Consider the following 26,914-nt stretch of genomic DNA (forward strand, 5'->3'; position numbering starts at 1 on the left):
AAATATCTTTTACTGTCTCTGTGTGCAACATGGAAGCATTATGGATTCGTTAAAAAATGTAACAAGTGCTTCATTTCTTGCGTCTCTATTGCTATACTCCACGCATGACATATTCCTTCAATCTGTGCAGTCTTTAAAGTTCTCCAGAAACTCTGTCATCAAAGTTGCGTCCACTTCGCATTCTGTCGTGATGGCCATATTTGAACAACATTTAGTCCCGCGTGCAGTGACGGAAGACGAATTTTTGTTTGTCGGGCGGTTGGCATGGCAAAGTTACACAAGGCACAATTTGTTGTCTGAAGTGGTCGGAGGGGTGGGGGTGGGGGTGGGGGGGTGGGGGGGTTGCCTGTCGAGCGGTCATGCCATACCCAGCCGACTGCCCAACGTGAAAAGTTGGTTGGCCAGTTGGCCAAAGCGTCTACACACGTCCAGTTTGTCGGGCGGTCGGTCTGCCGGTTGGAGCATGTGCAGAGGCCTTGTGGCTCGCAGGGTAGCTTGGGGCGATGTGTGGATATTGTTTACCTCCGAGCGTGTGTGCACTTGGCGGCGACAGTCTGAGAGCGGCTTGAGTGCGGTGAGCTTCCATGGAGGGGGAAGGTGGTGAGTAAAGCTAAGTGTGCGCTCATTCTCGATACCCTCGAAATTGTTCTATCTGAGGTGGCGCTGATGTTTTTTTGGGAACGCCAATATCACGTCCCATCAACCGAAAAGACGCGAGTAATTTATACGCTGTTCTTGGCCTGTCTGATGGTTTTTTTATGTCGGAGAAATGATAAACGATAAGGGAGCAGAGACTAGAGCAAACCGTGGCCCTTACAGTTTCTTATGTCTATGGCAGAGTTTTCGCAGCAGCGTGGACCTGAGCCCTAAGCGGTATAGTTAGCTCGGACAGTAGCAAGGAGTGATGTCCAAGATTAAACATACCTAAAGCGTTACTCCGAAAGTATGGCCGACCATTTTTTTTTCTTTATTGATTTTCAATTGCCCCCGAAGGGGGCGGGCTGGCAGCAGCTTAGTACGCTGCTCTACAGCCTACAGACTTTGTTTTTAAAAACGGAAGAAGAAAAGAAACAAGAAAAACAGGCGATAAAAAGGTGACTAATTGTAAAATGCGGAAAGTTAAAACAGAAAGCAAAAGGGGTTCGCCATGTTAATAAAAGACACAGGAATCAGACAAGTAACATAGTACACACACAATTAAAAAACGTGGCGACAGTCTGATTTCCGTTCGGAAGAGATAAAATGCACCTCAGCGACAGTATGATGGCCGTTCGCAACACTTCCCAGAAAACAGCCGACCATATTATCCGAGCTTATAACTGACAAGAAGGGAATTTGTGACGTCACATGTGCGCAACCAGACCAAGAATACAAGACTTAAAATATTTCTTTTCCGCCTGTACTAGTTTTCGGAATGTATGTTGTATTGGCTGTAGCATAGCCTGAGGTCTAGGTTAGTGAGATAGGTGACAGTTTGCTTGTGAGTTGTCGAAGCGGCGTCGGACGCTTCACTCAGCCCTATTTACGTGCTGTTTTCAATTTAAGGCAGCTCATTCCAAAATTTGTACAAAAAGAACGAGTTGTGATGGTTTTTGTCTTTCTGGTGTGACAAGGGAGGCCAGGTTTGTATTTCTCTTATGTCTTTCGACAGCCATCTCGATACTGGCGAAGAAAATTCAAGCAGGTATTATGGACGCTATTATCACTGCTCAATCCCAAAGGAAGAGGCCTGCGTTCTTACCCTAAAACATCAGTAGACCTACGAGCAGGAAGTGGCGTCCTCGGAGAAAGGGTAAAATAAATTTCGTGTACCGTCACTTGTAATGATGCTATAACTAAGTGGACAATGGCCCAGACACCTATCCAAAACGGACTTCTCTTCCGCTTTTCTTCATTGTTGATCTTTCACTTTTTGATAACAAACAATTGCCATTTTCAAACGTTGGGTACAAAACAGATAACAATCGCTTTCATATTTAATAGGCTGTAGGCCCGTACGAATTTGACAATTAAAATTTTTAAGTCGACATCACTGAAACGTTGCTAACGTAGAGGTTCTTAGACAAGCAGCACCTTACAAAGGCGCCGCTTTCTCAGTGAATCTAAGGCAAAAGTTTCCGTTGAAATTACGAAATATTGTTTCTTCATCATTATCCATACCATACGCACTCTGTGATGCGCGAGTTTAAAATACAATGAGGTAGTGGATGGATTTTAATTGCATCCTCGCATTTAGGAATCACGCGCTTACTCTGAAACACTATATGTGCACATCGAGCTGCGTTCCTGCATCGGTCGTCGAACCTCCGGCAAATTCAGCACAATTAGCGAGTGATGTAGTGTTGAGCCCGTGGAGAATGTGTCCCTTTATGAACAGATTTCTTAGTTACATGTTCTATGGATCATTCTGCTCGATAGATCGTAATGATGTGGAAGGAGTCATTCTACATTCACATCGCAGATTTGTAAATACGGTTACGCTCTGAAAATCTCAATTTTTTTTAACAATAAGCACGGAAATACTAATGTGAGTTAGTAATTGCTACCCACCACCTTTTACACATTACAGTAATAGAAATTCTTCCACGGAATAGTCAAGGAAAAACTTTCTCAGTTTTTCAAATTTTACTATGCTGTCCGTCTGAAATTTTATATCACTGGCTGAGTGATCAAAAATTTGTTGCTAAAGACAACCTTAATGTGAAGTAATGAATATCATTTTTCCCTTCTGGTATGTCATAGTTACTTTTGAATTGTAGTGGATTATTCACAACGAACTTCATGAGGGAATAAATATACTGTGAAACATGGTCAGAATGCCCTACCCTTTACACAGATGTTTAAAAGATAAGTGTGTGTGAGCACCACATTTTATTCTTACAGCAAGTTTTTGCGCAAGAAGACTTCTTTCTTAAAGATGAGTTACTCCAGAACATTATTCCATATGACATTATTGAATGAAAATACGCAAAATCTAAATTTACTGATTTGTCTCCCGAGACTTGCAATGACTCTAGGCGCAATGGTGGGTCAACAAAGTTGTTGGGAGTGTCAAAATATTTTTTTTTTCCTCAATTTAAATTCTCATCGATATGGAGGCTTTTTTGTTTGGTCATCAGTCTACTGACTGGTTTGATGCGGCCCGCCACGAATTCCTTTCCTGTGCTAACCTCTTCATCTCAGAGTAGCACTTGCAACCTACGTCCTCAATTATTTGCTTGACGTATTCCAATCTCTGTCTTCCTTTACAGTTTCTGCCCTCTACAGCTCCCTCTAGTACCATGGAAGTCATTCCCTCATGTCTTAGCAGATGTCTTATCATCCTGTCCTTTCTCCTTATCAGTGTTTTCCATATATTCCTTTCCTCTCCGATTCTGCGTAGAACCTCCTCATTCCTTACCTTATCAGTCCACCTAATTTTTAACATTCGTCTATAGCACCACATCTCAAATGCTTCGATTCTCTTCTGTTCCGGTTTTCCCACAGTCAATGTTTCACTACCATACAATTCTGTACTCTAGACGTACATCCTCAGAAATTTCTTCCTCAAATTAAGGCCGGTATTTGATGTTAGTAGACTTCTCTTGGCCAGAAATGCCTTTTTTGCCATAGCGAGTCTGCTTTTGATGTCCTCCTTGCTCCGTCCGTCAAAGGTTATTTTACTGCCTAGGTAGCAGAATTCCTTAACGTCATTGACTTCGTTACCATCAATCCTGATAAGTTTCTCGCTGTTCTCATTTCTACTACTTCTCATTACCTTCGTCTTTCTCCGATTTACTCTCAAACCATACTGTGTACTCATTAGACTGTTCATTCCGTTAAGCAGATCATTTAATTCTTCACTTTCACTCAGGATAGCAATGTCATCAGCGAATCGTATCATTGATATCCTTTCACCTTGTATTTTAATTCCACTCCTGAACCTTTCTTTTATTTCCATCATTGCCTCCTCGATGTACAGATTGAAGAGTAGGGGCGAAAGGCTACAGCCTTGTCTTACTCCCTTCTTAATACGAGCACTTCGTTCTTGATCGTCCAGTCTTATTATTCCATCTTGGTTGTTGTACATATTGTATATGACCCGTCTCTCCCTATAGGTTACCACAACTTTTTTCAGAATCTTGAACAGCTTGCACCATTTTATATTGTCGAACGCTTTTTCCAGGTCGACAAATCCTATGAACGCGTCTTGATTTTTCTTTAGCCTTGCTTCCATTATTAGCCGTAACGTCAGAATTGCCTCTCTCGTGCCTTTACTTTTCCTAAAGCGAAACTGATCGTCACCTAGCGCATTCTCAATTTTCTTTTCCATTCTTCTGTATATTATTCTTGTAAGCAGCTTCGATGTATGAGCTGTTAAGCTGATTGTGCGATAATTCTCGCTCTCAGCTCTTGCCGTCTTCGGAATTGTGTGGATGATGCTTTTCCGAAAGTCAGATGGTATGTCGCCAGACTCATATATTCTACACACCAACGTGAATAGTCGTTTTGTTGCCACTTCCCCTAATGATTTTAGAAATTCTGATGGAATGTTATCTATCCCTTCTGCCTTATTTAACCGTAAGTCCTCCAAAGCTCTTTTAAATTCCGATTCTAATACTGGATCCCCAATCTCTTCTAAATAGACTCCTGTTTCTTCTTCTATCACATCAAACAAATCTTCACCCTCATAGAGGCTTTCAATGTATTCTCTCCACCTATCTGCTCTCGCCTCTGCATTTAACAGTGGAATTCCCGTTGCACTCTTAATGTTGCCACCGTTGCTTTTAATTTCACCAAAGGTTGTTTTGACTTTCCTGTATGCCGAGTCTGTCCTTCCGACAATCGTATCTTTTTCGATGTCTTCACATTTTTCCTGCATCCATTTGGTCTTAGCTTCCCTGCACTTCATATTTATTTCATTCCTCAGCGACTTGTATTTCTGTATTCCTGATTTTCCGGGAACATGTTTGTACTTCCTCCTTTCTTCAATCAACTGAAGTATTTCTTCTGTTACCCATGATTTCTTCGCAGCTACCTTCTTTGTACCTATGTTTTCCTTCCCAACTTCTGTGATGGCCCTTTTTACAGACGTCCATTCCCCTTCAACTGTGTTGCCTACTGCGCTATTCCTTATTGCTGTATCTATAGCGTTAGAGAACTCCAAACGTATCTCGTCCTTCCTTAGAACTTCCGTATCCCACTTCTTAGCCTATTGATTCTTCCTGACTAATGTCTTGAACTTCAGCCTACTCTTCATCACTACTATATTGTTATCTGAGTCTATATCTGTTTTATAGTTTCCACCTTATTTATTATTTCGTCGTCATGTGGTATATCATGAGTGCAATACCTCTAGATGTGCAGAACTGAATACGTTGTCTCTCTTTAAAACTGAGGTTGAGGCCATTCGCAAAAAACCAGTCAATGATAATTTTAAGATATTTGTTTACCATTTCTTCTGTTTCAGTACGTTTGCAAGGATTGATTACAATGCTAGTGTCATGTTAAAAAAGAACTAACTCTTCTTGTTATATGCTCGTCGGAATCTCGTTTAGATATGTGAGGAACAGTAGTGGACCTAAGAATGAACCTTTGGAATTCCGTACGTGATTCATGCCCACTCCACTGCTTGGCTATATTATCAACCCCATAAAACCTATATTTGTCCAGGAGAATACTGTGATTCACACAGTCAAATGCGGTGATCGCAGAAACTACCAATGCTTGTAAAATCTGTTGAGTGAACATGTAAATGGCATTCTCAGTAGAGTAACCCTTCTGAAACCCAAACTGCGATTTGCTGAGGTGAGATACTGTTCTAGAATATGTCTTCCAAATAATTTTGGAGAATGTCAGCAGTGAATGTCAGTAGTTACTGACATCCCTTCTCATCTTTCTTAAAGAGGGATTTAACAATGGCATACTGCAGTCTCTTGGGGAAAAATGCCTTGAGTTAGTGATGTATTATACAGGGTGAGCACAAAGTCTTGCCCTGAGTATAAAGATTTATAACAGGATAACCGTTTGACATAATAAGTTACATTTGATGCTGTTACGTAGGTTAGTGTGACTTTTTTTTAATTTTTTTTAGAAAGACCACTTACGTTAGTAAAGCTCAACGTGTGCTCCCTTGGTAGCTCGGAGAATGTCGAGGCTGTATCCCAGTTCCCGCCAGGTGTTTCGATACATGTGTTCTGTCACAGTACCCACAGCAGCTTGTATCCTAGCCTTCAGTTCGTCGTCGTCAGCAACTGGTGTGACGCAGATTCTGTCCTTGATATAACCCCAGGAAAGAAGTGAAGGGGCGTAATGTCTGTAGAGCGGGGTGATCAGGGTGTTGGACCGTTCCTTCCAATTCACATATCCGTAAATTACTCCCCTCTCCAGAAATTACGCCCTCTTGACTTTTTTTCTGGGGCTATTTCAAGGACAGAGACTTCACCAAACCTGTTGCTGACGTCGACGAACTGAAGGCTAGGATGGAAGCTGCTGTGGGTACTGTGACGGAAAACATGTTACGAAACACCTCGGTCGACATTCTCCGAGCTATCAAGGGAACATATTTTGAGGTTTACTAACGTAAGTGGTCTTAAACTAGTAACACTAACATATGTAACGACATCAAATGTGACCTGTCATGTCGAACGATTATATTGTCATAATTAAAGAAAGACTTTGTGCTCACACTGTATATTTCAGGTAAAACTGCGCTTATTACATGGGAACAAATTTTTAGTACTCTATTGGAAACACCATCAGTTTCAGAAGTAGCAGTTTGTGATACATTCATATGATTAAATTTCATGAAAGTTACATTTTCAACATACTACAGTGATTTTGCCCTTGAACTGTTTCCTCCTGTGCTTTTTACGAGTAAAAAAGGGAAGGAAGAAAAAAAGAACAATAAAGGCAAGCTGTCGCATTAAAAAGGCAAAACTATTGGACGTTTGCAGATATACGACAGCATCTGATCGGTAGTCTGCAATATTCTCTTACTTTTTCTATTATTCCAACGCATTCCAATACCGGCAAAAATATAAAAATGAAAATATTTGAAGACGTGTATCGAACCCAAACACCCGACCGCGCCGGACTAGCCTATACGCACTTGGCTTTCTCACCACTACAAAAACTGATTATATTTTAATGAGCGGCAAAACCATCTCGTTCGCTTACCGAACACGATATCTGAGTAACGGTTCACCAGGCTTCAAACGGCAGTTGAGATATATAGATCAAGGGAAGTGTCAGATTCCAAAGGATATTGTGTTTTGGAGAGTTTTGTGTTGTCGGTTTTTTTCGTCGTTTTGTGCGGTTTGGTATGGTGCTGTGTGTCTACATTTATTTATATTTACTTTGTCCCCAACCTGCAATTTCCCAAGTTTGTCCCGTTTGATTGATTACGTTTTTTGTGGATGGTGTGCGTGTGTGTTTGTTGTCAAGTTTACGTCATAGGCGCCGTATTGGAGTCCTAGTGGATGGTAGTTTCTGCCATATTTGTGACGTCATGAATCAAAGTAGACAGGTGGAATCGGACGCTTCCGTATTTCCCTGTGCACAGTAGTGTCGGACGTGTCTGGTACGTTACAGGAATAATATATACATACATAAAACATAAAATAGTAAACGTTTCTAAATGCTGTTTACACTTTTTACTGGTTTAGTACCGTTTCCCTTGTTTACAAGTTGAACGTTAGTGTCTACTATCTCCCTCGTGCATCTCTGTTGATTACAAGCACTGTTGGTATGTAATTCATCGTGTGCAGGTTTTTTAATGTAAGACAAATAGAGCGTTGTTTCAAGAAGTGCTCACTTCCTGTGAGAATACAGAATGGGAAATGTCGGCGCTACAAAAATTCGAAACGTAAACACGAGAGCGGAAAAGATATTGTTAAAAACAAGAAATGAGCCTGTAGTAGCTGCAGCCTCTGCCATTTCGGACATTGACTTCATTAACCACGAAGTTCTACACGAAGGAGCAAACGAAAACAAACAGCAGCTATAGTATTTGACAGTTGTAGCATCGCGCTTTAGTGTTTACTTCGTAGATTCTTATTTAAATTGCGTGTGAGTTTCGTATAGGAGGTGCAATTTCGAGTTTTAGTTACTGTAATCGTAAATTCAGCAGATTGTAGCGCAGTCGTTAGGCATTTGTACAGGTTAGTTGATACATTCTTTGCGTGTTCCGCTTGCGTTATCTAGGCACCGACTCGTGTTTCAGTAACTGTTGTTAAACATCGATTAGAATGGACAGGGACTGCGATTGCTGTGTTCGGATGCGGGCTGACTTGGCATCCCTTCGCTCACAGCTGCAATCGGCGCTGACTTCGGTCGCGCAGCTTGAGGCTGTTGCCAATGGGCACCACTGTGGGGAGCCGGACTCGGGTATCACGGGGATGTCAACCTCGTCCCGTCTGTCCCCAGATCGGTCTGCCGCTGTGGTTGCCCCGGTTGCTGCCCGCAGTGGGGCTGAGCCCTCGCCTGTGGTTGATTGGGAGGTCGTTCCAAGGCGTGGCAGGCAGCGAAAGGCGTCCCCGGAGGCTGATCAGAAAGCCTCCCCGGTGCGTCTGACAAACCGGTTTCAGGCACTGTCTCTGGCTGAGCCAGATGCAGCTGCCTGTCCTGTTTCAGAGGATCATTCTCAGCCTTCAAGGTCCGGGCAATCGCAGAGGGTGGGCTTACTGGTAGTTGGGAGCTCCAATGTTAGGCGCGTAAATGGGGCCCCTTAGGGATACGGCGGCTAAGGAGGGGAAGAAATCCAGTGTGCACTCCGTGTGCATTCCGGGAGGAGTCATTCCTGATGTGGAAAGGGTCCTTCCGGATGCCATGAAGAGCACAGGGTGCAGCCAGCTGCAGGTGGTGGCACATGTCGGCATTAATGACGTGTGTCGCTTTGGATCTGAGGAAATTCTCTCTGGATTCCAGCGGCTATCTGATTTGGTAAAGGTCTTGCTTACGAGATGAAGGCAGAACTCACCATCTGCAGCATCATTGACAGAACCGACTGCGGACCTTTGGTGCAGAGCCGGGTGGAGGGTCTGAATCAGAGGCTCAGACGGTTTTGCGACCGTATTGGCTGCAGATTCCTTGACTTGCGCCATAGGGTGGTGGGGTTTCGGGTTCCGCTGAATAGGTCAGGAGTTCACTACACTCAGCTGGCGGCTACACGGGTAGCGGAGGCTGTGTGGCGTGGACTGGGCGGTTTTTTAGGTTAGAAGGCCTCGGGAAAGTGCGGGATGGGCTGCAATGTCAAAGGGTGCTTGGCAATTACAGGACGTGCTTGGATCAAGGAACAGTCGGAATTATAGTTGTAAACTGTTGTAGTTGCGCTGGAAAAGTCCCTGAGCTTCAAGCGCTAATAGAAAGCACAGAAGCTGATATCGTTATAGGTACAGAAAGCTGGCTAAAGCCTGAAATAAGTTCTGCAGAAATTTTTACGAAGTCTCAGACGGTGTTAAGGAAAGATAGATTAGGCAGAATTGGTGGTGGAGTGTTTGTGTCTGTCAGTAGTGGTTTATCTTGTAGTGAAGTCGAAGTAGATACTCTGTGCGAATTGGTGTGGGTGGAGGTTATACTTAACAGCCGAATTAAGTTAATAATTGGCTCCTTCTACCGACCCCCAGACTCCGATGATACAGTTGCGGAACAGTTCAGAGAAAGTTTGAGTCTCGTAACAAATAAATACCCCACTCATACGGTTATAGTTGGTGGGGACTTCAACCTACCCTCGGTATGTTGGCAAAAATACTTGTTCAAAACCGGTGGTAGGCAGAAAACGTCTTCCGAGATTGTCCTAAATGCATTCTCCGAAAATTATTTAGAGCAGTTAGTCCACGAACCCACGCGAATTGTAAATGGTTGCGAAAACACACTTGACCTCTTGGCCGCAAACAATCCAGAGCTGATAGAGAGCATCATGACTGATACAGGGATTAGTGATCACAAGGTCATTGTAGCTAGGCTCAATACCATTTCTTCCAAATCCATCAGAAACAAACGCAAAATAATTTTATTTAAAAAAGCGGATAAAGTGCCACTAGAAGCCTTCCTAAAAGACAATTTCCATTCCTTCCGAACTGACTATGTGAATGTAGACGAGATGTGGCTCAAATTCAATGATATAGTAGCAACAGCAATTGAGATATTCATACCTCATAAATTGGTAAGAGATGGAACGGATGCCCCGTGGTACACAAAAAAGGTCCGAACGCTGTTGCAGAGGCAACGGAAAAAGCATGCGAAGTTCAGAAGAACGCGAAATCCTGAAGATGGGCTAAAATTTACAGACGCGCGAAATTTGGCACGTACTTCGATGCGAGATGCCTTTAATAGGTTCCACAACGAAACATTGTCTCGAAATTTGGTAGAAAATCCGAAGAAATTCTGGTCGTATGTAAAGTACACAAGCGGCAAGACGCAGTCAATACCTTCGCTGCGCAGTGCCGATGGTACTGTTATCGACGACTGTGCCGCTACAGTGGAGTTATTGAACGCAGTTTTCCGAAATTCCTTCACCAGGGAAGACGAATGGAATATTCCAGAATTTGAAACACGAACATCTGCTAGCATGAGTTTCTTAGAAGTAGATACCTTAGGGGTTGCGAAGCAACTCAAATCGCTTGATACGGGCAAGTCTTCAGGTCCAGATTGTATACCGATTAGGTTCCTTTCAGATTACGCTGATACTATAGCTCCCTACTTAGCACTCATATACAACCGCTCGCTCACCGATAGATCCGTACCTACAGATTGGAAAATTGCGCAGGTCGCACCAGTGTTCAAGAAGGGTAGTAGGAGTAATCCATTTAACTACAGCCCTATATCATCGACGTCGGTTTGCAGTAGGGTTTTGGAGCATATACTGTATTCAAACATTATGAATCACCTCGAAGGGAACGATCTATTGACACGTAATCAGCATGGCTTCAGAAAACATCGCTCTTGTGCAACGCAGCTAGCTCTTTATTCGCACGAAGTAATGGCCGCTATCGACAGGGGATCTCAAGTTGATTCCGTATTTCTAGATTTCCGGAAAGCTTTTGACACCGTTCCTCACAAGCGACTTCTAATCAAGCTGCGAGCCTAAGGGGTATCGTCTCAGTTGTGCGACTGGATTCGTGATTTCCTGTCAGGAAGGTCGCAGTTCGTAGTAATAGACGGCAAATCATCGAGTAAAACTGAAGTGATATCAGGTGTTCCCCAGGGAAGCGTCCTGGGACCTCTACTGTTCCTGATCTATATAAATGACCTGGGTGACAATCTGAGCAGTTCTCTTAGGTTGTTCGCAGATGATGCTGTAATTTACCGTCTAGTAAGGTCATCCGAAGACCAGTATCAGCTGCAAAGCGATTTAGAAAAGATTGCTGTATGGTGTGTTAGGTGGCAGTTGACGCTAAATAACGAAAAGTGTGAGATGATCCACATGAGTTCCAAAAGAAATCCGTTGGAATTCGATTACTCGATAAATAGTACAATTCTCAAGGCTGTCGATTCAACTAAGTACCTGGGTGTTAAAATTACAAACAACTTCAGTTGGAAGGACCACATAGATAATATTGTCGGGAAGGCGAGCCAAAGGTTGCGTTTCATTGGCAGGACACTTAGAAGATGCAACAAGTCCACTAAAGAGACAGCTTACACTACACTCGTTCGTCCTCTGTTAGAATATTGCTGCGCGGTGTGGGATCCTTACCAGGTGGGATTGACGGAGGACATCGAGAGGGTGCAAAGAAGGGCAGCTCGTTTTGTATTATCGCGTTATAGGGGAGAGTGTGTGGCAGATATGATACACGAGTTGGGATGGAAGTCATTACAGCATAGACGTTTTTCGTCGCGGCGAGACCTTTTTACGAAATTTCAGTCACCAACTTTCTCTTCCGAATGCGAAAATATTTTGTTGAGCCCAACCTACATAGGTAGGAATGATCATCAAAATAAAATAAGAGAAATCAGAGCTCGAACAGAAAGGTTTAGGTGTTCGTTTTTCCCGCTCGCTGTTCGGGAGTGGAATAGTAGAGAGATAGTATGATTGTGGTTCGATGAACCCTCTGCCAAGCACTTAAATGTGAATTGCAGAGTAGTCATGTAGATGTAGATGTAATGTCGTAAGTTCCTGGAATTTTCTAGGAAAGACATTTCACTTCTATTTCGCCGGAACCCACAGCTAGTTAGTGTTCCATAGGTCATCCGAACGAGTATTTTATCCAAATGACGTGGAACACATTAGTTTACAGAATATATACACATGGTTGGTGTTAAAAAGGGAAGAACAGAAATGAACACGTTACTTTAGTCCTAGTCATGCAGCTACACTTAAAGACGAGCGTTTTTGGCTTTTGTAGTGGTTGCCAGCTGTTGCGATGGAATGCGCTGTCATCAGCTTCAATCTTCACTGTATAGGCTAAGTGAAACAAAAACATCCACCATGTAACTACATGTTTATTTTGCGTACCGTTTTCAGAATCATATAACTACATTTTGAATCCAGATCATTCATTTGCGGTACACAGGTAGTGAGTATACTGGTGCCATATCAAAGCACTGTTCTATCGGTAATCATTAAAAAAGAATTGGCCGTCTGTGATTTAGGTATTTTCTTGCTGGTGTGTGTGTGGAGAATTCTGTGCCATTTTTAATGGCGCATGTACTGGGTTTGATGATTGACTATGGGACCATGCTCTGACATTGCTTTTATTTATTTATTCGTCCACTGTGGCTTCCGAGAGGGACGGTCTCCGATCATTTTCTTCGCTTGGAATCCTCGGCTCGGCAGGCTTTTTCCCAGCGCCGCCATTTGGTTGCAGTAGTTTTCGACCCTCGCAAGTCCTATGACACGGCTCGGCGCCATCACATCTAACTTACACTTCATGAGTGGGGTCTTCATCTACATCTACATCTACATGACTACTCTGCAATTCACATTTAAGTGCTTGGCAGAGGGTTCATCGAACCACAATCATACTATCTCTCTACTATTCCACTCCCGAACAGCGAGCGGGAAAAACGAACACCTAAACCTTTCTGTTCGAGCTCTGATTTCTCTTATTTTATTTTGATGATCATTCCTACCTATGTAGGTTGGGCTCAACAAAATATTTTCGCATTCGGAAGAGAAAGTTGGTGACTGAAATTTCGTAAAAAGGTCTCGCCGCGACGAAAAACGTCTATGCTGTAATGACTTCCATCCCAACTCGTGTATCATATCTGCCACACACTCTCCCCTATAACGCGATAATACAAAACGAGCTGCCCTTCTTTGCACCCTCTCGATGTCCTCCGTCAATCCCACCTGGTAAGGATCCCACACCGCGCAGCAATATTCTAACAGAGGACGAACGAGTGTAGTGTAAGCTGTCTCTTTAGTGGACATGTTGCATCTTCTAAGTGTCCTGCCAATGAAACGCAACCTTTGGCTCGCCTTCCCGACAATATTATCTATGTGGTCCTTCCAACTGAAGTTGTTTGTAATTTTAACACCCAGGTACTTAGTTGAATCGACAGCCTTGAGAATTGTACTATTTATCGAGTAATCGAATTCCAACGGATTTCTTTTGGAACTCATGTGGATCATCTCACACTTTTAGTTATTTAGCGTCAACTGCCACCTAACACACCATACAGCAATCTTTTCTAAATCGCTTTGCAGCTGATACTGGTCTTCGGATGACCTTACTAGACGGTAAATTACAGCATCATCTGCGAACAACCTAAGAGAACTGCTCAGATTGTCACCCAGGTCATTTATATAGATCAGGAACAGTAGAGGTCCCAGGACGCTTCCCTGGGGAACACCTGATATCACTTCAGTTACACTCAATGATTTGCCGTCTATTACTACGAACTGCGACCTTCCCGACAGGAAATCATGAATCCAGTCGCACAACTGAGACGATACCCCTTAGGCTCGCAGCTTGATTAGAAGTCGCTTGTGAGGAACGGTGTCAAAAGCTTTCCGGAAATCTAGAAATACGGAATCAACTTGAGATCCCCTGTCGATAGCGGCCATTACTTCGTGCGAATAAAGAGCTAGCTGCGTTGCACAAGAGCGATGTTTTCTGAAGCCATGCTGATTACGTGTCAATAGATCGTTCCCTTCGAGGTGATTCATAATGTTTGAATACAGTATATGCTCCAAAACCCTACTGCAAACCGACGTCGATGATATAGGGCTGTAGTTAAATGGATTACTCCTACTACCCTTCTTGAACACTGGTGCGACCTGCGCAATTTTCCAATCTGTAGGTACGGATCTATCGGTGAGCGAGCGGTTGTATATGAGTGCTAAGTAGGGAGCTATAGTATCAGCGTAATCTGAAAGGAACCTAATCGGTATACAATCTGGACCTGAAGACTTGCCCGTATCAAGCGATTTGAGTTGCTTCGCAACCCCTAAGGTATCTACTTCTAAGAAACTCATGCTAGCAGATGTTCGTGTTTCAAATTCTGGAATATTCCATTCGTCTTCCCTGGTGAAGGAATTTCGGAAAACTGCGTTCAATAACTCCACTGTAGCGGCACAGTCGTCGATAACAGTACCATCGGCACTGCGCAGCGAAGGTATTGACTGCGTCTTGCCGCTTGTGTACTTTACATACGACCAGAATTTCTTCGGATTTTCTACCAAATTTCGAGACAATGTTTCGTTGTGGAACCTATTAAAGGCATCTCGCATCGAAGTACGTGCCAAATTTCGCGCGTCTGTAAATTTTAGCCCATCTTCAGGATTTCGCGTTCTTCTGAACTTCGCATGCTTTTTCCGTTGCCTCTGCAACAGCGTTCGGACCTTTTTTGTGTACCACGGGGGATCCGTTCCATCTCTTACCAATTTATGAGGTATGAATATCTCAATTGCTGTTGCTACTATATCATTGAATTTGAGCCACATCTCGTCTACATTCACATAGTCAGTTCGGAAGGAATGGAAATTGTCTTTTAGGAAGGCTTCTAGTGGCACTTTATCCGCTTTTTTAAATAAAATTATTTTGCGTTTGTTTCTGATGGATTTGGAAGAAATGGTATTGAGCCTAGCTACAATGACCTTGTGATCACTAATCCCTGTATCAGTCATGATGCTCTCTATCAGCTCTGGATTGTTTGCGGCCAAGAGGTCAAGTGTGTTTTCGCAACCATTTACAATTCGCGTGGGTTCGTGGACTAACTGCTCTAAATAATTTTCGGAGAATGCATTTAGGACAATCTCGGAAGACGTTTTCTGCCTACCACCGGTTTTGAACAAGTATTTTTGCCAACATACCGAGGGTAGGTTGAAGTCCCCACCAACTATAACCGTATGAGTGGGGTATTTATTTGTTACGAGACTCAAACTTTCTCTGAACTGTTCCGCAACTGTATCATCGGAGTCTGGGGGTCGGTAGAAGGAGCCAATTATTAACTTAATTCGGCTGTTAAGTATAACCTCCACCCACACCAATTCGCACAGAGTATCTACTTCGACTTCACTACAAGATAAACCACTACTGACAGACACAAACACTCCACCACCAATTCTGCCTAATCTATCTTTCCTTAACACCGTCTGAGACTTCGTAAAAATTTCTGCAGAACTTATTTCAGGCTTTAGCCAGCTTTCTGTACCTATAACGATATCAGCTTCTGTGCTTTCTATTAGCGCTTGAAGCTCAGGGACTTTTCCAGCGCAACTACAACAGTTTACAACTATAATTCCGACTGTTCCTTGATCCAAGCACGTCCTGTAATTGCCAAGCACCCTTTGACATTGCAGCCCATCCCGCACTTTCCCGAGGCCTTCTAACCTAAAAAACCGCCCAGTCCACGCCACACAGCCTCCGCTACCCGTGTAGCCGCCAGCTGAGTGTAGTGAACTCCTGACCTATTCAGCGGAACCCGAAACCCCACCACCCTATGGCGCAAGTCAAGGAATCTGCAGCCAATACGGTCGCAAAACCGTCTGAGCCTCTGATTCAGACCCTCCACCCGGCTCTGCACCAAAGGTCCGCAGTCGGTTCTGTCAATGATGCTGCAGATGGTGAGTTCTGCCTTCATCTCGTAAGCAAGACCTTTACCAAATCAGATAGCCGCTGGAATCCAGAGAGAATTTCCTCAGATCCAAAGCGACACACGTCATTAATGCCGACATGTGCCACCACCTGCAGCTGGCTGCACCCTGTGCTCTTCATGGCATCCGGAAGGACCCTTTCCACATCAGGAATGACTCCTCCCGGAATGCACACGGAGTGCACACTGGATTTCTTCCCCTCCTTAGCCGCCGTATCCCTAAGGGGCCCCATTTACGCGCCTAACATTGGAGCTCCCAACTACCAGTAAGCCCACCCTCTGCGATTGCCCGGACCTTGAAGGCTGAGAATGATCCTCTGAAACAGGACAGGCAGCTGCATCTGGCTCAGCCAGAGACAGTGCCTGAAACCGGTTTGTCAGACGCACCGGGGAGGCTTTCTGATCAGCCTCCGGGGACGCCTTTCGCTGCCTTCCACGCCTTGGAACGACCTCCCAATCAACCACAGGCGAGGGCTCAGCCCCACTGCGGGCAGCAACCGGGGCAACCACAGCGGCAGACCGATCTGGGGACAGACGGGACGAGGTTGACATCCCCGTGATACCCGAGTCCGGCTCCCCACAGTGGTGCCCATTGGCAACAGCCTCAAGCTGCGCGACCGAAGTCAGCGCCGATTGCAGCTGTGAGCGAAGGGATGCCAAGTCAGCCCTCATCCGAACACAGCAATCGCAGTCCCTGTCCATTCTCATTTAGGACCCACTCCCGATTTTTATCCGCCAATCCCTGTTCCGGCGGTCGTTCAGGATTCGGGTTGGTACTGTTTTTATTTCTCCACGGATCCAGGAGAACGGCATCCCGCAGGGTTCCCTATTGGGTGTACTTCTTTTCCTCATTACTATAGGTGGACTTGTGGCCTCTGTCGGTCCTTTGGTCACTCCTGCTCTGTTTGTGGATAATTTCTGCATTTGGTTTAGTTCCTCTTCGATTGCCTCTGCAGAGCGGCAGCTCCAGGGAGCTATACGCATGCCTCTGCATGGACCCTCTCACACGGGTTTCAATTCCTTTCTTTAAAATCGTGGGTGGTCCACTTCTGTGGCCGTACTAGGATTCACCCCGATCCAGAGCTCTATCTCGATGTGGTGGTCCCACAGTTTCGTTTCCTGCACCTTCTTTTCGACAACAAGCTCATTTGCCTGCCTCATGTCAGACTTCTGAAGGTAGGATGTTTTTGTAAACTCAATGTCCTTCGCTTCCTCTTGGGATGCGGACCGCTCCATTCTTCTCCGCCTTTATCTGGCTTTAGTGCTGTCTCGCTTGGACTATGGTTTCAAGTTTATGTGGTTCGGCTGCTCCTTTCACACTGCGCCTCCTGGATCCGGTCCACCATCGTGGTATCCTTTTGGCCACCGGTACCTTCCCTACTAGCCCTATTGATAGTCTCCTGGTTGAAGCTGGGACCCCTCCCCCCCTCCCCCTCTCTTTCTGTTCTGCGGTCCCAGCTTCTGGTTTCTTATGCAATCGCCGTCTGTTCCTCTGCCACCCGTCCTTCCTATTCTGTCCTGTTCCCAGACCATGGACGTCACCCACCTGATTTACCGGTTGGGCTCCCCCCCCGGTTAGTATTTCCTCGCCCCGAATTCGGATGGATCTCCGCCGAGGTCCGAAAGATTCCATTCCCCCGATGGTGTTCCGTTGCTTTTTCTGCAGAATTTTATGGGCGTTTCGGGATATTGTTGTTTTTTTACACCGGTGGCTCTAAATCTTCTGATAGTCTGCGATATGACTTCACATCCTCTGTTGGCAGGTAAAATCATCTCCTGCCACCTACATGTGGTGTGTTTACTGCCGAATTGATAGCAATTTCCCAGGCCCTTACCTTTATTAAACAGTCCCAACTCAACTGCGTTTTGTTATGTACCGACTCAACGAGTGGCCTTCTGGCTATTGACCGGTGTTTTTCCCGCCATACCTTGGTCTCGGCCATCCATGACCATCTCGCTGATACTCACCGTGCTGCTTGTTCCATTGACTTTCTTTGGGTCCCTGGCCATATGGGTATCTCAGGTAATGAGCTCGCTGATCGTTTGGCTGGGGGAGCAGTCACTTACCCCCCACCCCCTTCTCTGTAACCCCTCCTGCACCAGATTTACGGCTCCACATCAAATCCCACTTCGCACAATCAATGCACTAACACTTGGGAGGCTACCTCCCTGTCTAATAAACTTCGTGTGATTAAGGTGACACCTGTTTCGTGGCGTTCTTCGTTCCGCCTCTCCCGAAAAGTCTCAACCACCCTGTGTCGTCTCCGCATCGGCCATACCAGGCTGACCCATGGTTTTCTTTTGCATAATGAGCCCCCCCCCCATTTCGTGGTTGTGAAGCCTTCCAGTTAGTAGCCCACCTTTTGGTGGAATGGTCCCTTCTTTTGGCTCTGCGTAGTAAGTACAGACTTCCCAGCACTTTACCTTTAATGTTGGATGACGATTCCCAGATGGTCGAAATGGTTCTCAGTTTCCTCCGTGAAAGTGCCTTTTATTCTGATTTTAAGGTTTTTAATCTCACTCTGGTGTTGGGGCAGGGCTGTGAGGGTTGGGGTGTCTCCCACTGTAAGCTGTGTTGGGAGATTCCCGACTCCCCACCCTGGCGAAAGTCCACTTTTCTTTCCCTTTTACTGTTTTTATCACTTTTTAAAATTGATTAGTCCCCTGATAAATTCTTCTCGGGTTGACAGCCGAGTCAATGCGTTATTCTCCAGCAACGTTTCAGCAAGTTTCGCCTGAAGATGGCAATTAAGAAACTTGCTGAAACGTTGCTGGAGAACAACGCATTGACTCGGCTGTCAACCCGAGAAGAATTTATCATCAAGATTCGCCGAGAAAGCCTGCATTCTGATATTAGTCCTCTTTTACAATACGCAATTCTACATTCTAGCGGTTGAACGCTTTTAAATAGCAAGTGGTCTTGCCTCTACTGAATCAGATTTGGAATATTTCCTTCCTCTAGCATAGCCTTGGGGTTGCTCTCTTTCTGTCTTCCCTCATTTTGTTTTTACCATTGACAACACGACCGCACTTTTAGGTTTTCTTTTAGCTTTTACCGTTTATCCTTCTGGCTTTTCTGAGATGTCAGACACTGAATGGATCACATTTGAAACAAGGGACTGATGACCTTGCTGTTTCGTCCCTTCAACCCCAATCAACGAACCAACTGTTCGTCCACAAGCAATTTAGTGCAATAGTATGGGAATGTCCGGAACATTACGGAAATGTAGAGGCTACATAGAAAACATTAACAAAGTTGGATAGGATAAGGTGAGTATAGGGCAAGAAGTCCCTACACCACCTCTATAACCGAATTAAATTGTTTATATCGAATGTGGAGCTGTTAGGCTTTGAAGCCGGTACGCAAAATAAAAATATTTAGTAACTATGTGATGAATGTTTTTTTTCCTTTAACAGAATGCAACTTAGCTACTTCATGATATACCAAAAGAGCTGAGAGAATGCCCACGTGTCTCTAACATACAGCCACGGACGATTTCCTCCCTCTATTTCCAGCCCGGTGTCACACTATCTTTGTGTAACTGATACACCACCTCCTACTTAGATGTCAACAGTAAAGAAGGTTCCGTAATTAACGTATCAGGGTACACGAGAGAATACGTCTTGCTGAAATATCAACGACAATCAATAGATTTGCTTTACCTTTTTCCTCAATGCCGTTCGAAACGGTGAAATATTTTACGAAATAATGCATGTTTCTTGTTTTCAACTTTTCGTTATACGATGAAAATCTCTCCACATGCCAGACACGTTAAGCCTTTAGGGGTAGCAACTGCCTGTCCGCGGTGAGTTTCTCCATTTTATTTAGGTTCAAACATTCGTAGTTCTTTATCTTCCCAGTACTCGTTTTGAGAAGCCCGATGAAAGGAATAAGTACAACACCTACAAGCGATAGAATCGTATTAAGAAATAAGTTGTGTTCTGGTGGTATAACAGGGTGAAAATGGTGCAGGGGTAGAGGTTAGAGGTGTGAGGGAGGTAGGTCGCCGGATTTGCTCATGCGTTTCCCTTCTTCATAGATCTCCAAATTAAACAGGTAGCAGGTGATTCCCCACTCTATCTACCCGACTATGTCGCAAGAAGCAAAGCAACTGCTGGGTGTTTCAAAACATTACACCGACCATCCACAGCATGCTTTATGAATCGCAGGCGATATCCCTGAAGAGAGGGGGAGGGGGACCTTTATTTTCCACAAAGCGCTTTAACACTTCATGAAATACAGATATGAGCTAATAAATAATACGCATGAAATGCACATGGACAGAGTCTATGTATATACTTGCACAGAGTTCAACACTGCTACGGGGGAAATTTATTCTCAGTCGTGTTGTATTGTTGCTGTTGAGTTCTTCCAGGAGAGGCAACTTCCCAACCATGAGTGCTGCTCGCTTTTCATTTTGTAGACTGACTATACCTCCCCTAAATTTCCTGTTCCGCTCTGTTATGTGAGCAGACAAATTTCACTGCGCTTTTTGCTTATGTAGTGGAGGTATTTTCAGTTTATAACACACTGTGATCGCAAGTATCTGGACACCTGCCTCAAAATGGGCCCACCCTTAGACTTGATGACAGCTTCTCCTCTCGCAGGCGTATGTTGTCAGGTGCTGCAAGGTTTCTTGGGGGAATGGCAGCCGATGCTTCACGGAGTGCTGCACTGAGGAGAGGCATCGATGTCGGTCGGTGAGGCGTTCCAAAACATCCCCAAGGTGTTCTATAGGATTCAGGCAAGGACTCTGTGCAGGCCAGTCCATTACATGTATGGTATTGTCGTGTAACCACTCCGCCACAGGGCGTGCATTATGAACAAGTGCTCGATCGTGTTGAAAGATGCAGTCGCCATCCCCGAATTGCTCTTCAACAGTGGGAAGGAAGAAGGTGCTTAAAACATCAATGTGGGCCTGTACTGTGATAGTGCCATGCGAAACCACAGAGGATGGAATCCCCGTTCATGAAAAGCACGACCACACCATAACACCACCGCCTCCGAATTTTACTGTTGGTGCTACCCACACTATCGATTTCTTAGACGACAAGAGATAGTGAGGTGTTGGGTTGCACGACTCAAATGTCTCTTCCAGTTGATGACTTATACATTGTGCGTGCATCCGATCCTCTTCTTTGGGCCATCAGCTACGTCGCTCTCACCGTATAATTCTACTAAGGCTGTATGAGGTTAAAGGGGAATAACTCTCTATTCTTGAAATAAATCATTTACTGGTAGAATCTTGTCAGTTAAGCAACAATATATCATCAAATCTCATCCTAAAGTAACATTTATTTTGTACAAGCTCCAGCATGCCAACTGGCTCCAAGATAAATGTCAGAATCGACTAAACACTCATACAATTACATTGCAGAGCCAAGACATGAAGTAAGTCTCTCTATACAATACACCCTTCGTCTGTCTCTTTAACACTCCTCATGATACCACAGATCACGGAACATTATACAAACACTCTTTGACTTTTTGATATAAATTCCAAGACGCTGGTGGTAACCACTTATAGGAGCCGTTCGTTTGACGCATCTCCTGGCTTCTCGTGACAGCTGCCCCTCCTGCACACACACACAGATATGTGTGGCGCATTAAAAAGGCTCTCTCACCCTTGTCACTAAAATATCGGGTGTTCGAGACGGTGGAGAGCCAAGTGTATATAGAATTTACCACGAAATTCTCGAAGCACTACAAAATGCTGGCAGATGACGTTCACAGGGCATTCACCATACCCACACTCTGCCATCGGATCGCCGCATTGTGTACCGTGATTGATCACTTCACACAACGTTTTTCGACTGTTGCATCGTCCAATGGTTACCCTACTTACACCAAGCGAGGCGTCGTTTGGCATTTACCGGCGTGATGTGTAGCTTGTGAGCAGCCGCTCGAATATAAAATCCAAGTTTTCTCACCTCCCGATCCTGATGGTTTGGTATTCCAGTGTGCCGGTGTGGATAGATGTCTGCCTATTACACGTTACGACCCTCTTCGACTGTCGGTCTCTGTCAGTCAACAGACGAGGTTGGCGTGTACGCCTTTGTCCTGTACGTGTCCCTTCACGTTTCCACTTCAGTATAACAGCGGAAACAGTGGACCTAGGGATATGTAAGAGTGTGGAAATCTCGCATACAGACGTATGACACAGGTGACACCCAATCACCTGACCACTTCCGAAGTCCGTGAGTAACACGGAGCGCCCCATTCTGCCCTCTCACGATGTCTAATGACTACTGAGGTGCTGACATGTAGTAGCTGGCAGTAGATGGCAGAACAATGCATCTAATATGAAAAACGTATGTTTTTGGGGGTGTCCGGATACTTTTGATCATACAGTGTATCTGTACGAAGTTGCAGTTGTTAAGTGACCTTTGACATTAAACACATTTCTGTAAGCAATGGTTGGGAAGTGTTCAACTTAAAAATATGATATTTTCAGTGTATTTTGCAGTGTTGGTGGAAAAGGGATTGTTGTCTCCATCTTGGATTGGTAAATGTGGGACGTTGCTGCTGCCAATTGTTGACAGTATATTGTGAAGCCATGTTAATGTGTTGCAGTCACTTTGTGCTGAATTAATGATCAGAATGTTACTACACTTCTCTCACCATTGTGTTAATGGTAAACTAAGTGAATCTCTTCTATTCAGGAGTTGCCAGCAGTTGTAGAGTGGCTGCACTGATTGGACCCAAGTAAGACACATCCACAGTAAGTTTCAAAGGTGGGTGTTAATGTATGTGATACACTGGAACGGATAATGTTCCAGTCGAGAACAGTAATGTGCTGTAAAGCATTACTTGACTTATATTGAAGTATCTGAGGTTCTATAACATCTGGGCGACCTACTTAAGTTGCAGACAGAGACAATTTAAATCTCGAGGCCTATTCTGGCTTTGGGAGAGCTGTGACTGTGGTGATGCATTTGACACAACTCGTGCTGTGAAAAGCATTCCAGCTAGTAATGGTGAAGATAGCGTGGTTGACATTGTCGGATAAATATTGACAACATGTTACGTTTCGGGCAAGCTTTTCCGTGTGGACGACAGTTAACTCCCGTGGTTGACTTTTTAACATAATAGCGCACTTAACAACTTATTTAATAAACTGAAAATAGCTCCAATATATCGCCGAGAGTTCGGTGAAGCTATTTGATGCACTGGCATAAAAGAATTGAGTAGAAAATGTTGGGGAGGTACAGAATAACTAAGAATCAACCCGTCTAACAGTGTAGAATAGTTGCAGAGATTTACGTTTATTCTGCCCATGTGAATTAGCTGTGTATTATTAGTAATTCGTATCTGTATTCTGTGTAGTATTAAAACACTTCGTGAAAACTAGACACCCCTCAGAGACGTCAGCATATTGTTCTACCAACGATTCGTAAGGTGCACTGCAGAGGGTAGGTGTCACTTTTTGAAACATCCTATAGTAACTTCATGTGACACTGTGGGTTAGACAGTGTTGGGAATCATCTGTTCGCTCTTCACTTTGCAGACCTATTGCGGAGGGAAATGCATGGCCAGAATCTGACGATCTCATGTAGGAGTCGGCAACTCCTGGATCGGGAACTCTACTGTTTTGTCAGGATAATTGGCCTGAGGACCTATGACGCAAATAAAACAAGTAATTACTCAACGTCTTGTTCAGTATACATCTCGTAGTTGTTGCCTGAGCGACGCCGGTTGCTACATAGGCGGTAGAAGAATCTGCTGTCATCAGTGGCAGACCAAGGCTGCTGCATCGGCCGAAGCATAGGCTGGCGGCACAATGTCTGGCGGGTTGCCAACACGTCGATCTGCAGGCGCTTCCTGTGCAGCACACTTACAGCAGAGGAGGCGTGACCACATTGTATGTATGACTGATTTACACGCCGATCTGAGAGTGCTCTGAGCCTCTCTGGTCACCGCCCACGCAGTCTCATCAGAGAACTGCAGAGTCGGGTGCCGTGAAGTCTGATGTCATGATCTGTACATCGCTCCACGGCCGCCAGTTAAGTGGACCCTCTAATCTGTACGATGCTGAAGCACAGAGCAGCTCGGTCCTTCATCTGGAACGATGTTGTTTGTCCCTAGGACTACCGATCATTGGCAGCTTCCGTCCTGGGCTCCAGTGTCTGGTGTCTGCGGTTATGGAACTGCTATCATTACATGCGGAAGTGAGAGTATGATCTCCAAAGTGTGAGGCTACTGGAACAATCTGAAATAAGATGTTAAAATACCACAACAATCGAGTGAGAACATGGAGGCCCAAGATACTAATGACTGAATGCCTCTAAGCAAACTGCTGTGGATATTTATCTTGAACTGAGGAGAGGCTTTTGCTGTGACTCGTCATTCATAATGACCGCATCGTCCAGTTTATTACGAGAGCTCAGTGCTGGTCTCCAGTCCCGATACATTTGCTTAACGGGTTAGTTTCAGTACCATAACTCCTGTGTTAGGTCCCCGATAGCCGTCGTTGCGTCCTGTGTGGGGGGTGTCTTAGTTAATATTACGAGGGCAACAAAGGCTGTTCAGTGTGCATTTGTCTTAAACTTTTCTGCTAAGCTTACTTGCGTTCTCGCACAGAAGTGTCGATGTTACACTCCACGCTCTAGTTCGCAATAACTTGCTGAACTAGTGAACTAGTTAATATTCATGATACGGAGCTTGTGCATTTCACATCGGTGTTGATAGTCTGCTATTGGAATCGGTGTTGATAGTCTGCTATTGGAGGTTTACTTCAGGATGATGATTCCAAAATCGTGTTTCGTGTCGGAAGAATGACAATCAAGTGCTTCAGGTCGGTACGTCGGTCATGGGACAAGTAACGTATATATATATATATATATATATATATAGAGAGAGAGAGAGAGAGAGAGAGAGAGAGAGAGAGACAGATTTATGAAATATCACGAGCATAAATAGTTTTTTCGTTCTTGTACCGTCAAAATGACTGATAACGACATAAGAATGGATTAATACTAAATGCAAAAACTGTCACTCTTCTACTCGTATAACAGCCTGTATGACCAGTTAATCTGCGTGACTGTGCTGGAAAAATTTCAATTGAGCGATGAATGTTTCGATAATAGACTTCGTTACGTATCAATGGTCGATGTCGCTGAAGCGCCAATGGACGATTACCCCGATGCTTGATATACTAGTTGTGAACAGTGTAGTAAACCAAAATTTAAGATGACTGTTTATCAGAATATACTTTGATGTTTCCAGTTAAACTTGGATCTCGTTGTGTGAGCGTCACCCCAACCATCCACAGCTAATTAACATCACAGGACCTAATCTGTAACCGGCAGTCGGAGTAGCAAGAAAGCCAAAGGGAAACCAATTACGTAGGGTTTAAGCACGTGGTCGAAAAAGATATCGAATCCTCGTCCCAGCATTTGTGTGATTTGTGCGGTATTGAGAGGTAGCTGTATCTTAGCTGTTTTATCCCCGGGAGTCTGACGCCTTGTGACTGGTCTTGTGTTGACATATCCCTGCAGCTGAAGCAATGCCAGGCTGTAGGGCCCACCTATGTTCACACCTCAGGGGTAGGGATTTTTAGTATGTTGTTCATGGTACTCCCTTCTGCTACCGCACACCCCCTATTAGACGTTTTATGGACAATCCTATTAGGAACGATGTGAACGATCTCTATTATCTAGCACAGAAAAACGGATACACATCAGCGTTGGCGCACCGGTTACATTCCGAACGCAAAATGGCAAACCAGGGCCACTCTCTCCCCCCCACCCCCAACCCTCACTTTCACCCACTTATGAAGTATGTGAGGTTACACGAGCTGCGATACCGTTTTTTGGCCATCTCTATTATAATTTAGCAAAATTATTCAAGCAGACATACTTCCAAATTGTTTTTTCTTCTTTCTCAAAATGAGAACCCACTTATCATTTATTTTTGAAATCGAGCGTTTATAAAATTAGGTGCCCATAATGTTCGTTCGATCGTAAAATCACTATTGGATTCAGCGAACACTTTCTAACGAAAAAAGGGCAAATTAAAAATAGCGCCCCTTCTCTGAACATCTAATTTCTTCAGGCCATCAGTCACCAAGTTCGGGAAATTTTTCCTGTACGGATAAAATAAAGGGTGAAAATTAAATTTGCTTGAAGAATTCGAAATTTCGAAACATATTCGTTTCAAATCTGCGAAGCTTTTAAACGGACAGCTATTGTCGAAAAACCACGCGTTTTTCGATGCTGCGATGCGCATCTTCAAATGAGTTTACGATCTTGTATTAGTTCAGACATGTTCTTCTTGATTATTGGCACACAGCCTTCCACAATTACAAACTGTGGCATCGCGACCTGTCGAACTGCCCGGTACTACGACGCCGTACGCGTTAGTTTTCGTCTAGTCAGAGCAGCACTACCAAGTAAGTTTGTGCGTTTGTGACAGATGTAAACAGGTCCTATTTTCCAGACTGAGATTTTCACTCTGCAGCGGAGTGTGCGCTGATATGAAACTTCCTGGAAGAGTAAAACTGTGTGCCCGACCGAGACTCGAACTCGGGACCTTTGCCTCTCGCGGGCAAGTGCTCTACCATCTGAGCTACCGAAACACGACTCACGCCCGGTACTCAATGCTTTACTTCCGCCAGTATCTCGTCTCCTACCTTTCAAACTTTACAGAAGTTCTCCTGCGAACCATGCAGAACTAGCACTCCTGAAAGAAAGGATATTGCGGAGGCATGGCTTAGCCACAGCCTGGGGGATGTTTCCAGAATGAGATTTTCACTCTGCAGGAGTGCTAGTTCTGCATGGTTCGCAGGAGAACTTCTGTAAAGTTTGGAAGGTAGGAGACGAGATACTGGCAGAATTATAGCTGTGAGTACCGGGCGTGAGTTGTGCTTCGGTAGCTCAGATGGTAAAGCACTTGCGC

At 44.5% G+C, this 26,914-nt stretch overlaps 2 protein-coding genes across 2 annotated transcripts in view; one reads left to right on the forward strand and one right to left on the reverse strand.

Moving 5' to 3' along the window:
- The window catches only part of LOC126354796 (juvenile hormone acid O-methyltransferase-like), a 289,416-nt gene that overhangs the window by 159,946 nt on the left and 102,556 nt on the right, over positions 1-26,914 (reverse strand). The window lies entirely within an intron of this gene.
- The window catches only part of LOC126354792 (uncharacterized), a 70,149-nt gene continuing 43,441 nt past the window's right edge, over positions 207-26,914 (forward strand). The window contains exon 1 of the mRNA XM_050004701.1: positions 207-600. Coding sequence (XP_049860658.1) covers positions 585-600 — 16 coding nt within the window. The 5' untranslated portion in view covers positions 207-584. The remainder of the gene's footprint in view (positions 601-26,914) is intronic.

This window comes from Schistocerca gregaria, chromosome 3 (genome assembly GCF_023897955.1).
Source record: "Schistocerca gregaria isolate iqSchGreg1 chromosome 3, iqSchGreg1.2, whole genome shotgun sequence".
NCBI lineage: Eukaryota > Metazoa > Arthropoda > Insecta > Orthoptera > Acrididae > Schistocerca > Schistocerca gregaria.